Here is a 13332-nt window from a genome sequence, read left to right as displayed (position 1 = left end):
GATCCCGACAAACCCTTCTCATAACGGATACACGAACCTCAAATTCTCACGATCGGTTTTATCCAGATCGCTGTCGCCAATTTCCAAGACCTCACTCCCCGTATCAATAGCCCCATTACTACCACCGAGGTCCTGGACGTCTAAATCGCTTCGTTTCTCTGCTAGTAATGCTTCTCGCCGGGCATTCTCACGTTGCAGGCAAAGACGAATGATCAGACGCGTTGCCGGGGAGATGAACCAGAAAGCTGTTATAAAGGCCTACGGAAGCACTTAGCGGGGCTCGTACTTTTCGTGCCAGAGTCTAAAACATAGCAAAAAATCATTAGTCTGAGCAAATCGATACGACCTGTAGAGTTTTGTGCGAGGGCAAACGTCAATGATGGAGAGACACTCACTCGGGGAAGGTCATATTCGCGACGGCCGCAGCCACGACGCAAGTAGTCATCAGTGTGAGCTTCTTGGTGTGTCCCGTTGGTGTGGCCCTGGCCCAGTTGAGTCCGAGAAGATAGCATGGTTTAAATGTGGAATCTGGGTTCCGACAACGAGGGCCACCTTGTTAGACCAGGGCGAGGCCAACTGGGTGGACCAATGACACCGTATTAGTGACAGGGTGCCTATATTTGCCTCGGACAAGTCTTGAACTTACCTCGATAATACCTCCAATCAGGCATGGGATGTATGAGACAGCGCACGTATACCCCGTGCCAAGTCGAGTGCCGTATAATAGAGACGCTGATACGAGCACCAAAACGAGACCCAGAGGGGTTTAGCAATGTTGAAAAGCGCACTCTCAGCTGGTGCGAAGCCAAAGCCGACAGGAATAAGAGGCAGTTGCTGCGAGGTATTGTTTGGGAGGTCGTTGAGGAACATGTGGAAACTGTGCAAAAGCAAAGTTATATAGGGACCACCTTAAGTATCTGTGGAAAGGGGATCTCACATGAACAGCCAACTTTTGAGATCCGTAATCATTTCCCGTACCTGCGACCACTTGAATGTGGAGTTCGCAATGTCAGCATGAGTTTCACGGATAATCTCGATGGTATGCACCTTTTCCCCGACTGAAAGCCACTTGGAGTCAAGGGGTGTATTCGGTAGGAAAATGCAAAGAGGCACGAATACAGCCAGAGACCGGGCGGCGCACATAATGTGAAGCCACTTCCACGAGCTAATATTACCAGCAAGAGCTCCAGAGTGGTCGTCAAGGATCAGCTTACAAGCCACCATTGTGAATAGGACATTTGCCATGCTACCGAAAGCCCACCAGACTAGCTGCACCCAGGGACTCTGTTTAGGTGAGAAAAAAGCTTGATGGATGACCGCTGTTGAAGGGACAATTTGAGACTCGGTCTATGTCATCAGAACCAGTCAGCTTCGACTGGTAGAGGAAACTTACCATTCCTAACAAAAACCGTACAGCCATCATCTGCCTCCCTGTTTTGACAGCCAGGTGTACACCGATCAAGAGAGCCCACAAGAAGAGCGAGCTAGTAACGAAACGTTTGTGCCCGATACGCTGAGATATCCAAGCGCCAGGCCACAGCGCAATGAGATATCCCGCATGAAAAACCAGAAAGAGATTATAATACTCATTCTTGCTCATTCTGACATCCTTGAAGATACCCATCATACTCGCTTGAGACACCGTCGCCCGGTCCAGATGAATAAGAAACGAGATTTACCATGTCTGCAGCAAAATAGACCAGAAGTTCTTTCTGGCAAGTCTTGCCCGAGACTCCGGTGTAAGAGGGCGGACTTTGTTCTTGTGTTTGTGGTAGAAAATCGTGGTGTCGTCGGTGTCTCTTTCGTCCACCACGAGGCGTTCATTGCGCGTTAGCTCTATCAGGGTCAACTGAGGTGGCCTTGGGTTTGCTGGCTCCTATGGGCATCTTCTTCTTACCCCAAGATTGAATAAACCGACCGCGATTTCAATTACAAACTCGTTGATACGATTCAGGGTATACTGTCGGATGTTCAGACGAGGGGCGGGTCGCGCGGAAGACAAGACCGACGGGGCGTGGGATAGTGTTCCGACCCTAAGGTTTCCTGCCTTCGCTGCCGAGTTTGATAGAACGTGAGCGAAAGTCGTGGTTAGTGAGCATTATGTGTATCTTTAATTACTGACGTAAAATACACGGTCAAAAGTTTGTTCACACACCATATAAACCACACCAAAACTCAAGTATTTTGGACTTTATTATTTCCACAAATTTACATTATAATAGTATTTTAATTATTAATATAATTAGAATTAAGTACCGGGGCATTAGAACCAAAGTAAAGTTATATAAAAACGTTTTAATTCAAAAAGTAATTAAAAATAAACTTACCTTAAAGTCAGAAAATTTATATTTTACATGGGCGCCCATACAAAAAGTTGCCAAAAAACCTAAAAAATTAGACCCTTACATTTCAAAAATTTACCACGCCACGGATCCTTAATACTAAAGAAAATATCATATATAAAAGTTATATATAAATGGCCTATAAATAATATAAGAATACTAAAAAAATTATCTTTATATATAGTTTTATAAAAATAATGGCTAGTAAAAATAAAATCAAAAAATTAATTTCTTTTACCTTTTTTTTGAATTATTTTCTATAGGATTGTTCATAAATTTCAAAAATTACATAGTTTATTAAGCTTTACTTTTCTCATGAAATTATACAGTTATTATATTTTCATACCTTTTTACTGTGAAGAGATTAAGTTTAAAGTTTCAGGATTTTCCGTGAAAAAAAAAGTGTGGACAAATTTTTGACCACCGATGTACCTCTGGTTGGAATCAATCGTAAATCGTCAACAGCTCATAATGTAGAAGCGTTCCTGCCACCATGAAGGGTCTGTATCTAGTTTTCTCAGAAGGCTGAAGTGGTCAATAAGGTATTACACAATAGTGAATTGAATAGAAAATATATTGCATTGAACCTGTAGACATTTCGTCGTGCGATCATAACCTCGTACATAACATTCGCTCGGTACAGCTGCTCGTGGAACCCGGGCTGCTGCTGAAAAGAAAAGGGTTGGATGAGTTGTACTCGTACAAAGAGATGGGCAACATCAGGCATTAACACATATAGTAGTCACGGAAGAAAATGGCTTGTCGAAATGAATGAAGGGGGATTTGCATGGGCATGAAAACGAAAGAAAGCATGTACGCGATGGAGAGGGAGGAGACGGCGGCCTGCTTTCAAACTCGATAGCCTGCCTTTACTTCTCCAAGCCAAACATGCTGCCATCCCACCCATACGCACGGTTGAGCCTGCGACCGAAGACACGGATGGTGGTCGCAGAGAGTTTGCCGGTGGGCTCAGTGAACTGGATGCTTCGCTCGACGCTGAGGTTCGGCTTTTTCGGCTTGAAGTGCCACGCAGAGCAATACATCTTCAATGCAGCAAAGCCAACGGAGGTCAATGCATGGAAGAAATCGTTCCAGGTGACTTCAGCAGGCGTAGTTGTGACAGCGGGGTTGAAGAACAGGCTGCGGAAGACCTTGAGGGCCCGGGCGTCGACCGCGAATAGAGGAGCGGCGGATGTCTTTCCGGATTTGTCGACGGTACCGAGTAGTTGCGGTGCATTGCGCGCCTGTTCATTAAGCTGAGAAAGAACAAATGCATTTCCGCGCAGCTTGGTGTAAATCGCTGACATGGGGTGGTACGCGTTGTGGAACCCACGTCTAGTGAGTTCACCTGGACGGGTGTTTTCAGATCCAGGGCCTTCCCATTCAGGCGTACGGCGAAGGAGGTTTTGCAGGGAGAGGAGCTTTCCAGCGGCTGTGCCACGCAAGTTACCGGACTTGGTGCACAAGGGTCGATCGATGGCAGCCCAGACAGCATCCAGATTGCGTTCAGCTTTGCGAAGGGCGTCGACGGTTTCTTTGGTGCGGCGCTTTTCGAACGGATAGTAGAACTTGTCGCCAGAAGGATCACAAATCGCGCCGGCGCCGGACAGGCTGTCATCTGTAAGAGACTCGGTGTATCGCGAATATGCTTTGAAACGCTTGCTGTATTCAGCCGCTAACGCGTCCTGCCGCTTCTCCACCGCATCGTCCCAGGTCCGAGCCCAGGGTTGGTATTGATCCAATTGATGAGCACACTGCGCCAAAAGTGCAAGGTCACCTACGACGGCGGCAACGTAAGAGGTCAACATCGCTCGTGCGCGCGGCTCGGATTGGACCAGCCGTTCAAGTTCGTCTGTGAGTATACGCGTCGTGATGATATCTAAAACCTGGTTGTCTTTGGAAAGGAAGGTGAGGGACCATGATACCTGCTGCTGCACTTTATCTTCCTTCTGAACATTTTTGACGTTTTTCCAGACATGGACTCCCTCCGAGATACTCCGTGACGGCTCACGCGTCCAGAAGTTTCGCAAAGGCGGCGAAGGGTGGCATGCGTGCCAGAGACTACCATGTAGTAGGTCTGGAACACGGTCGAGGAAGAAACGGAAATGGAGAAGAGCTTGCAGGTAGTCCTCTGGTAGATCGCTCGAAGGCACAATCTGAGCTTCATACTTGATCTGCAGCCTCGCCACCTTGTCGGCTAATCTGCTACCCTCAAACATGATTTCCGTAGCCAGATATGCCTCTCCCACTAGAGAACTGACAACGCGGGTCCACCAGGGCAGCTTTTGAGAAAGGAGAGGGTGGTCCTTTCCCTCGAAGTCTTTCAATTGCTCCATTTGATGCTCACTAGCAGTCACAAGGTACGATGCGAAATATTCAGGATCCTCGCGGAGGGCCCAGAGATGATCCTCTAGAGCAGATGCCCTAGCTGCGAGCAGTGATTGGATGAGAGAGAAATCTGGCGGAGCTGGAGCACGATAGGGAGCTTCTGCTGCTTGAACAGACAGTGATTCATAGCCAGCCACATCACATTTCTGCTTCATTACCGGCTCAGGGAGAACGGGGAATTCGGTCGAAGAGTCTTCAAGAACGTCGTGAAGAATATGTTTACAGCAGCGGAGAAGAAATGCCAGGAGTCTCTCCTGAGCTTCAAGCATTAGAAGACCGGCCCGAGGATCGATTTGATTGCTGTCCCCAGCCGCGTTTGTACTGTGCTTGTCGCAGACCAGCTTGCCGTATTCCCGGGTGTTCTCTGTAAGATCTGCAAGTTTCATATAGTAGTGACCACGAACGTTGCGCTTTCCTTCCCCAAAGCTGATATTCAACTCTGAGAAGTTTCCGGTACGATTGCCGATTTCCATAGCAGCAGCGTCATGGACAGCAAAAGTCGAGGGCGGGTTGCGGCCACGGGCGTTCAACAGCAGTAACAGTGCCTTCGAAGTAAGAAGGTCCTCTTGATTAATGTACGGAAACATAAACCGATCTCTCGAGATGCCATCATATTCACGAGCGCAGTGTGAAGCCTTCCAGAACAGCTCAAAATCAGGACGATGAGCGGACGTCATGTTGGGCCACGAAGCGAGCAGGACAGCAAGCTTCTGCTGACGGGTCCTCTTAGCCCATCGCTTTTGAATTGTCTCTTCGTGACGCTCAAGGATTCCATGAAGCTTTTCATAGCTTTCAAATATACGTCTCGATCTCGCAGCGGCCTCTTTGCGAACAGTGTCTGGAGTCTTGACGTCGGTGGGGACGTTGACAGGCTGAAGGCTGCCAACTCCAATTCCGGACATTCGTCTAACCTCATTGGTCACGTCAAAGTCTGGACCAAACGTGCCAATTCCAACCGACAAGGACTGTTCATTGCCCATGACTGCGATGTTGTGATTTGGTAGCGGTGGGTTCTAACGATGAGAGAGCTAGATGAGAAAGTGCAGGGTTAGCGAGGTGGTTTATATCAAACGCAAAAGACAATACGGGTAGAGAGAGATCTTTCACCAGGGTTTGGAGCAGTCTTTGTGAGTGAGAGGCGAAGAAGGACGAACAATGTTATGTTGAGGGGAAATCTAAGAGCTGCCAGGTGATGTGAGAGTGTCAGCCGACCAGCACGACTCAGAGATGTCAGAGTTAGAGAAGAGCCGATGACTTACCTCAATGATTGTCTTTGTGTTCCGCTGGAGGTGTGAGGCGGACGTTGGACTCCAAGTCAGTGGTTGACGTGGCTGGCTAACTGACCCAGACATGAAGTCCCAGTGTCAGTGGAGCGTCACCTTTTAGAAGGATAGTTCTGAGAAGCTGAGAATCACCTAGTTCTTGTTGATAGCTCTTTTCAGAGCCAAGGAGCGTCAAATTCTGAGTTAAGAGCACCGTCAAATGGAGAGGGGAAGTGGAAGCAGCCAGGCGAGCAGCCATAGTAGCCAGCTCTTCTGGCGCTAGGCCTGTTTCGGACGCACAACAACAATGCAGGTGGGCATAAAGTTCTACATCTAACAAACGCAGGATATGAGGAAAGCCTCTAATATGATGAGAGCTACAGAGATACTGTTCTTTACCTGAACCTCTGTGCCCAGACTTCATATCCCATAAATCAATGGTAGACTGAGCGATCAGCATTTCGCTATCCTACAGGGTGACTCCGCAAGGTCACGTGTTGCTGACCCATGTATCAGGGAGAAAGCCAAAGTCAACTTCATCATCACTGCGATTACTCTCACGCATCCTGCTTTTTAATATAATATAATAAGAACTCATCATGCCCAACGAAGTAAGAGCCAAATCCGATATACTGAGGCTGCTACAATATTCACCACTCTCTAGTCCCATTATCTGCCCAACAATTGGACCACCGACCCCGGGGAGGACAGCGACGAGGACGAATGGGTTGGTGAAAAAAAAGCTATGGCCAGTCATTCGTCAAGGTGTTTGGTATGCCCACAGCTCCATGCTTTCTCTGCCAGCCCGCCAACGGCGGTAGCATTTTCGAGGCCGGGGAAAAGTTCTACTTCGCCAACTACATGACCTACACTTGTGGCGAAATCACTTGGCCAACTACCAAAGCGGGCATCATCAAATCAATGAGGGATGGCAAAGGGGCTCAGGTAACATTCAGGGACTTGGAATGAACATAACAATGACGCCTCTGAGAGAAGAGGTTCAATGAATGGTGGTACGAGTCTGCCGAAGTGGCGGTGGCCGGAAGCGAATGCTAAGAATGCTGATGATAACTCAGTCGTCTCTCGCATATAGCTCCAGGATTTCCTGTTTGTTATACGCTGCTGCAACGTCCAGAGGGCTTAGTCCCTTATTGTTCTCCTGCGTTACGTCTAGACCCCTCGCTATCAACTCTTCGAACAACCACACCGCGTCTTTCTTGCTGTGCTCAGTATCCACTCTACTGGCAACCGCATGCAGAAGCGTATCGCCGTTGTTCTTTTTCGCAAAAGCACCGTGCGTATCGAGCATATCCCGTATGTCGTCCTCCGCCAGAGAAACAGTGTCGATCTCATCATACTACTCCTTCACCTTTTGCAGATAGCGGAAGAGGGGAGTGGCGCCATCATTATCCCTGGCTTCAGGTTCACAACCTTTGTCAATAAAGCGTCTATAAAAACGTTTCCACTCCGCCAGATAATCCGTTGTATGATCAGAGCGATAGTTAGATTCAAACGAGCCAGCGGGGCTGAATTGCATGAGCAACGGAGCTAGCAGATGCAGCGCGCTATCGCCATTCGGTCCAACGACAGCTTTTGGATCTGCACCGGCCCCGACCAGAGCTGTTATGATTACCAGTCTTGCCTTGATTGATAATTGCTTGTTTTCAAGGTTGAGGGCATGGTATAGAGGTGTGAATCCTGCATCGTCGACGGTATTCACAAAGGCACCCCTCTCCAAGAGGAGAGAAACAGTTTTCGCAAGACCGGACTAGACCGCGAGATGAAGAGGAGTGGACTTGCTTCTGTCAGTTGCATGAATGTCCGCTCCCGCAAGTATGAGTTGGATTAGTGTCGTAACATCGTCGTCTCCTTTCAGCCAGCCGTCCGGCAGATTGCATGCCACGAGTAGGGGCGTGGCACCATCTCCGTTGGCTAGTTCGAGGTCTATCCCTGAAAGCGATAGAATGGGTGAAATCACGCCATGATAGTAACAGATCTCGTGGAAGACGGTATTTTTTGTGTCGGCGTCAGGGAGCAGAAGAAGATGGTCCGCTCCATGCTCAAGAAGAACAGACATGAGCTGAACCCTCGCCGCAGTGTCTATTTGGGCCCTCTGGTAGCTCTTTGACAAAGCAGCTGCAAGAAGCGGAGTCTCTACACGCGGCCCACCCCCCATAAACCGTCCCCGACTAGGACGGTATAGCGTGTTTGGATCGGCACCGGCGCCTAGGATTACATCCAGAGACCCGATGGCCTCTCTCTCTATGGCGACAAAGATTGCGGGAATCTTTCCTATGTTAATGTCTGCGCCGTGTTGGAGTAAACGCTCAATCACCTGGGGCGACCGCCCAGATTCCAAGGCATCGGAGAGTGCAGTTGAGCCGTCTTGGGACAGAGAGTTTATCCTGGCTCCGTGACCTAGAACCACGTCCAGGATGTCATCTTGCCAAACTGCTCTTCTTGCGGCCAGAGCGCATTGTAAGACAGTCTGTCCTTTCGAGTTGGTTGCTTCCAGGTCGACACCCGCGTTGCAGATCGCTTCCAAGGCAGGGACGTGCCACCAGCGGCGTGCAGTGGCCAAAATGTGGGCTGCTGCATGATCATCGATACGAATAGAATATTTGAATTTATTGTTGACCTCCTCGGGATATTTTTCGAATCGCGCATTGACGTCCACACCCAGCTCGATCAGCAGCTGTACCATTTAAAGATTAGAATGCTCACGGCAGATCGCGGCATGTAGCAACGGCGGACGAGGCTTGTTCAGATCTTTCAGATGGCGCGCCATGGTCTTCATGATAGAAACCAATCCCCATGAAGCGGCATAGTGGATAGGCGTTAGGGCATCCGGCCCAGTCACAGCCGGATCCACTCCTGCCTCGAGAAGAGCATTCAAAAGGCCTTTATCCCTTTGGGACATGGCCGTGTGCAATAGGGTGTAGGGATCGCTGTCGCCAATGTCAATTTCCTGGACGACTTGTCTGGCCGTGTCCGGCCTGAATAAGCACCAGCGCTCCAGCAGAGGCTGGTCCCTGGGACTTTGTTTCGTGAGCGGCTGCAGAATGCTAGCTGTTGCCTCCTGACACTGAAATACGGCGAGGTCATAAGGCGTCCAGCCAGAGTTGTCTCTTAGGTCCGGGTCAGCGCCGGAACTTATCAACAGGCGAACGACATCTTCGATCATCTGCACATCTTCGTCGCGCCCGACAGCAGATCTCACCGTATCCTTAGCCTTGTAAACGGCGCTGCTCTCTCTCAAATCCATCAATGGCTCGATCCCATCTAGATCATATCGCTTTGTGGGTGCATACGGAAAGCCCGCGTCCTTACGCTCTAATCTCGAGGCGACAACAGCGCCTTGATGTTCAGCCGCCAGATGGAGCGGTGTCAACCCCCGACGGTCTTGCGCATCCACGTCTGCTCTAGCTTGTACCAGGTAGAAGACACATTCCGAGCTTCCAGTCGAGATTGCATAGTGCAATGCCGTCCGCCCATCTTCATCTCGTTCGTCCACATCCCAACCGTCATTCCGACATAGCCGACAAAGAAGACCTAGACTACTACCGTTGCCGGCACCAGCTGCAAGATGGAGAACACTCCGCCCGTTGCCTGTGCGAGTACGGATCTCTGCGCCGGCTTCAATGAACTTCTGCACGCTCACGTCGCCTGCGGCCGCGGCGCAATGGATTGGCATCAGGCCTTTATTGTCCCGCCCGTGGAGATCCAGACCCAGTTCCGGCTTCATGAAATACTGGAGCAAGTCTGATATTTCATCACCAGGCAAAGACGTGATTTTATGCAAAGCCGTGCGTCCTTCATTATCAGCCACAGTCGGTCGCCCACCTAATAGCAGGACTGCCTCGAGTCGCAGCTTTGATGGAACAGCATCAAGAAAAGGGGTGTTTCCATGGTAGTCGGTGGCATTGATGTCGGCACCCCTTTCAATGAGAAGCGTCATGATCTTAACAATAAGCTCCATGTCCCTCCGCCCGTTATCAAAGCTGGACAGTTTGGTTTGCGCTAAGATGTGAAGGCCTTATTCTTGGTTAGCAAGCGTTCATAATCTTAGGGGAGCTTGCCCTACAGGATTTTCCTTCGAAATCGGTCGCAGTAGCATCTGCGCTGTTATCCAGCAGACCAGCAATGAAATGCTGTTCACCATTTTCGCAAGCCGCCATCAGCGCCGTCCTCCCCCGACGATCGCGCGACTCGAGTTGTACACCTTTCTTGATCAAGAGCGGTATGGCCTGCACTCGTTCATGGCCATTACTATTGTGCCATCGCATATTATACAAGCACATCTACCCAAGCCGGTTGCGAATAGTTGGGTCAGCCAGATTGAGCCAAGTCTCGAGTGTCGACAACTTCAGCGTCCAATCCTTACACAGATGGTGCAAAGCCGTATTTCTCTCCAGGTCTTGTTGGTTCAAATCGACTCCACACTCGAGGAATGGCTTCAAGTTGTGGCGAGAGTGCTGCACCGCGAGCATGAGAGGGGTAAGACCATCGCTTTTGCGTGCTTGGTTTATATCCGCTCCGGCGTCAACCAGGAGTCCCAAAGGACGGTGATGGCACGCAATTCCATGCAGCGGTGTGTTGCCGTCATGATCAGTGGCATGTACATCAGCGCCGTGTCGCAGGAGAAGCGACACAATCCGGTCGTGGTCATTGTTATCAGAGAAATCGAATCTTTCGCACCAGTAGAAGAGAACGGTTTTCCTTTCGGCATCTCTGACTTCAAGGTCACTCCCTGCATTGATGAGTAGCTCTGCCGACTCTTCTATCTCGTTAAAGCTGGGCTCGTAAGCGTCAGGGAGTACGAAATTCGGCCCTTTCGCCCAGCCTTGCAGCGGTGTCCAGCGAGTAAGCGGCAGACCGTCTGAGTGAACTGGAGTTCTGCCGTACCTGTTGATGATCCCAGGGGACAGAGCGTGCACATTTGCCCCGTGCTCCAACAGCAGGCGTACACTGGCTGGGTCACGGGCGCGCGCTGCGAGATAGAGTGCCGTGTTTTGTCCGGGATCAGGTTCGTTAACATTTGTTCGGATCTCAGGATACTCGAGGAGTATACTCAACGTTGCCGGATGGTATGGGATTGCCCATTGTAGCAAGATAGTGGCTCTCTTCTCCGGTCCAATTTGGCGAAGTAGCGCAGACGTCGCATCGGTATTTCCCAACTCGCATGCATACATCAGCGGAGTCTTACCAATCGCCGAAGAATCCTGCCACGGAGCTGACTTTGGTGGGTTACTGCCGTATTGTGGGTGCAATGGGTCGGCCCCGGCATCCAGCAGACATTGTAGCGCTCGAACATGGTTTCCCTTAGCAGCATGGTGTATGGGAGCAAGCCCCCGGGAATCCACGCGGTCCGAGTCCGCTTGATGCTGGATTAGTAGTTCGATTGTATTTGCCTGGCCACTCATGGCGGCATACGCCATGGCCGTCCGTCCGGCTGCATCGGCAAGATTCGGATCATGACCTTGCCCAAGAAGATGCTCCGTGTACTTGGTGAATCCGACTCGCGCAGCAACGTGGAGAGGCCGGAGATTGCTGGTATAATCTTGTTCGTTCCTGGCCGTGAACCAAAAGTCCTTCCAGCTTTTGAAAGTATGGCTGCCATCGCGAAACCAGTCGTCTAGTCCCTGCATGAAGTTTACGTCTTCGAGATTGCTTTTCGACGCGTGGTAAAACATATTCAGTGCCGCGTACTGGAGGAATGGGAATTGGACTATGAGTTGACCCCTGCGCTTCGTCCAGAAGCTGTCGTATGTATATTCGTTGCATTCATCTTCGTCGCCGTCGCTATCGCTATCTCTATCTCCATCGCTATCGTGACTACTGTCTCCCCGCTCCCATGGCGCGAAACATCCGCTTCTCAAATAATCAAGGCAAGCTACAGCCAATGAGCAATGAGTCGAGACAGGCTCGAGGGCAGGAAACCACCGCCCGCCTTCCTGCGCACTTGGTCGACTCTCATCCAGCAGGAACTCCGTAAAGGAGTGATGGATGACTTGAACCGTCTCGTCGTCTAAGATCTCAAGCAGCGGGCCACAAGCTGTGCACACCATGTGCTTCGCATCCTGGTCCCTGTCAAGGCCGCCTCTGTTACCGAGTGAATCGACCAGGTCCGCCAGCTCGGATACGCGAAGGGGTCGAGTGGCATGCGTGATCCAGGCCAGGAGCCACGCTTGGAACCGCTGACTAGCCCCGGCGCGAGACGCATGCTCGTGCAGGAGATCGCAGTACATCTCTTCAAGCGAACTTGGCAACCTATCCAAGTCTTCGTCACCGGGTACGTTTGCCTCTTCCATCAAGCGATCGAGGACTAATCGGGCGTTTAGAAACAGCCCCTTGACCTTCGCACAGAGTGTATTATGAACTCTTGTCTTGTCATCTTCAGTCAGAGGTCGCGGTCGTTGATTTAGACGATGTGCGACGTACGTCGCAATGTCGGCTTGAACAGCACGCTCGGTCAACCGAATGACACTCAGTGATGGGCCTCTAAGGACATTCTGCAAGTGGGGGACGGGCCGGCCTGTCGTGACCAGCTTGATTGAAGCCGGTTTCTGCCCCGACAGAGCCAGAAGCAGGGATAGGAAGTCATTCTCCTCGACAGCCAGCTCATCCAAGGCGTCAATCACAATATAGACGCGAGGCAGTGCGGAGATTACCATGGAAAACGCCGACCATAGCTCGTGAAACGGCACGTCTTCGATCTTGGGCTGTTTCTTACTCACCTCCTCTAGCCGTGTTTGCAGGTTAGCACTATGGGCAAGTAACTGGGACAGGAAGTCCCGAACAAGAACATGAGTATTATTGTTTGAGTTAATGATACGACGGGCGAAGAAGAAGGACACGGGGACATTTTCGCCCTGCAGAGTCTCGATGAGCTTCGCGGCAACGACGGATTTTCCACTGCCTGGAATGCCTTGGATCCAGAGACCTCCGGTTGTGCTTCCATCGTGCCAATATTTGTACGCTTCATGCTCGAAAACCCAGTCACCGGTTCCAGGGACGTGGACGTTCAGGTGTTTTCGATATTCGCTTCCCTCCCCGTCGAAGTTTGTTGGCGATAGCCATGAGCGGATCTCGTCACATTCCTGCTGGCTACCTGCGGCTTTCTCAGGACCGTCGTCAGCCATTCTGAGTCGGCAGGAGAATCAAAAGCAGGATGAGGCCGAAAGACGTTCTTGAGAACAAATCCTGTGATGACTCCTCCGACTGAGACACATTAGCGCGCACTAGTCTTGGCTCCAAGGGTCCAGCCTCAGTAAGGTCTACGATTGGCGACCCAGCAACTGCCAAGCGACATCGTGGATTGGTGCTAGCCTCTCACAGTC

General features: G+C 50.6%; 3 protein-coding genes across 3 annotated transcripts; all 3 read right to left on the bottom strand.

Annotated features, from left to right (window-relative positions):
• Positions 1-663: 663 nt before the first annotated feature.
• Positions 664-1600, bottom strand: BDW74DRAFT_177982 (major facilitator superfamily domain-containing protein; the record flags this gene model as incomplete). Its single annotated transcript, XM_073729058.1, has 3 exons — positions 664-877; positions 938-1347; positions 1394-1600. 3 exons carry the CDS (start codon positions 1598-1600, stop codon positions 664-666), a joined length of 831 nt encoding a protein of 276 aa, XP_073584339.1.
• A 1611-nt stretch (positions 1601-3211) lies between these two features.
• BDW74DRAFT_167787 (uncharacterized protein) lies at positions 3212-5632 on the bottom strand (the record flags this gene model as incomplete). Its single annotated transcript, XM_073726738.1, has 1 exon — positions 3212-5632. The coding sequence occupies one exon, from the start codon at positions 5630-5632 to the stop codon at positions 3212-3214; it is 2421 nt and encodes an 806-aa protein (XP_073584338.1).
• A 1432-nt stretch (positions 5633-7064) lies between these two features.
• BDW74DRAFT_185125 (uncharacterized protein) lies at positions 7065-13134 on the bottom strand (the record flags this gene model as incomplete). The annotated part of the gene is made up of 8 exons (XM_073730973.1): positions 7065-7316; positions 7362-7724; positions 7767-8146; positions 8183-8581; positions 8717-10027; positions 10077-10261; positions 10298-11780; positions 11832-13134. The coding sequence occupies 8 exons, from the start codon at positions 13132-13134 to the stop codon at positions 7065-7067; spliced, it is 5676 nt and encodes a 1891-aa protein (XP_073584337.1).
• Between the last annotated feature and the right edge of the window lie 198 nt (positions 13135-13332).

This window comes from Aspergillus multicolor, assembly GCF_047715735.1.
Source record: "Aspergillus multicolor strain CBS 133.54 unplaced genomic scaffold BDW74scaffold_11, whole genome shotgun sequence".
Taxonomy (NCBI): Eukaryota; Fungi; Ascomycota; class Eurotiomycetes; order Eurotiales; family Aspergillaceae; genus Aspergillus; species Aspergillus multicolor.
This window is presented reverse-complemented; position numbering and strand designations above follow the sequence as displayed.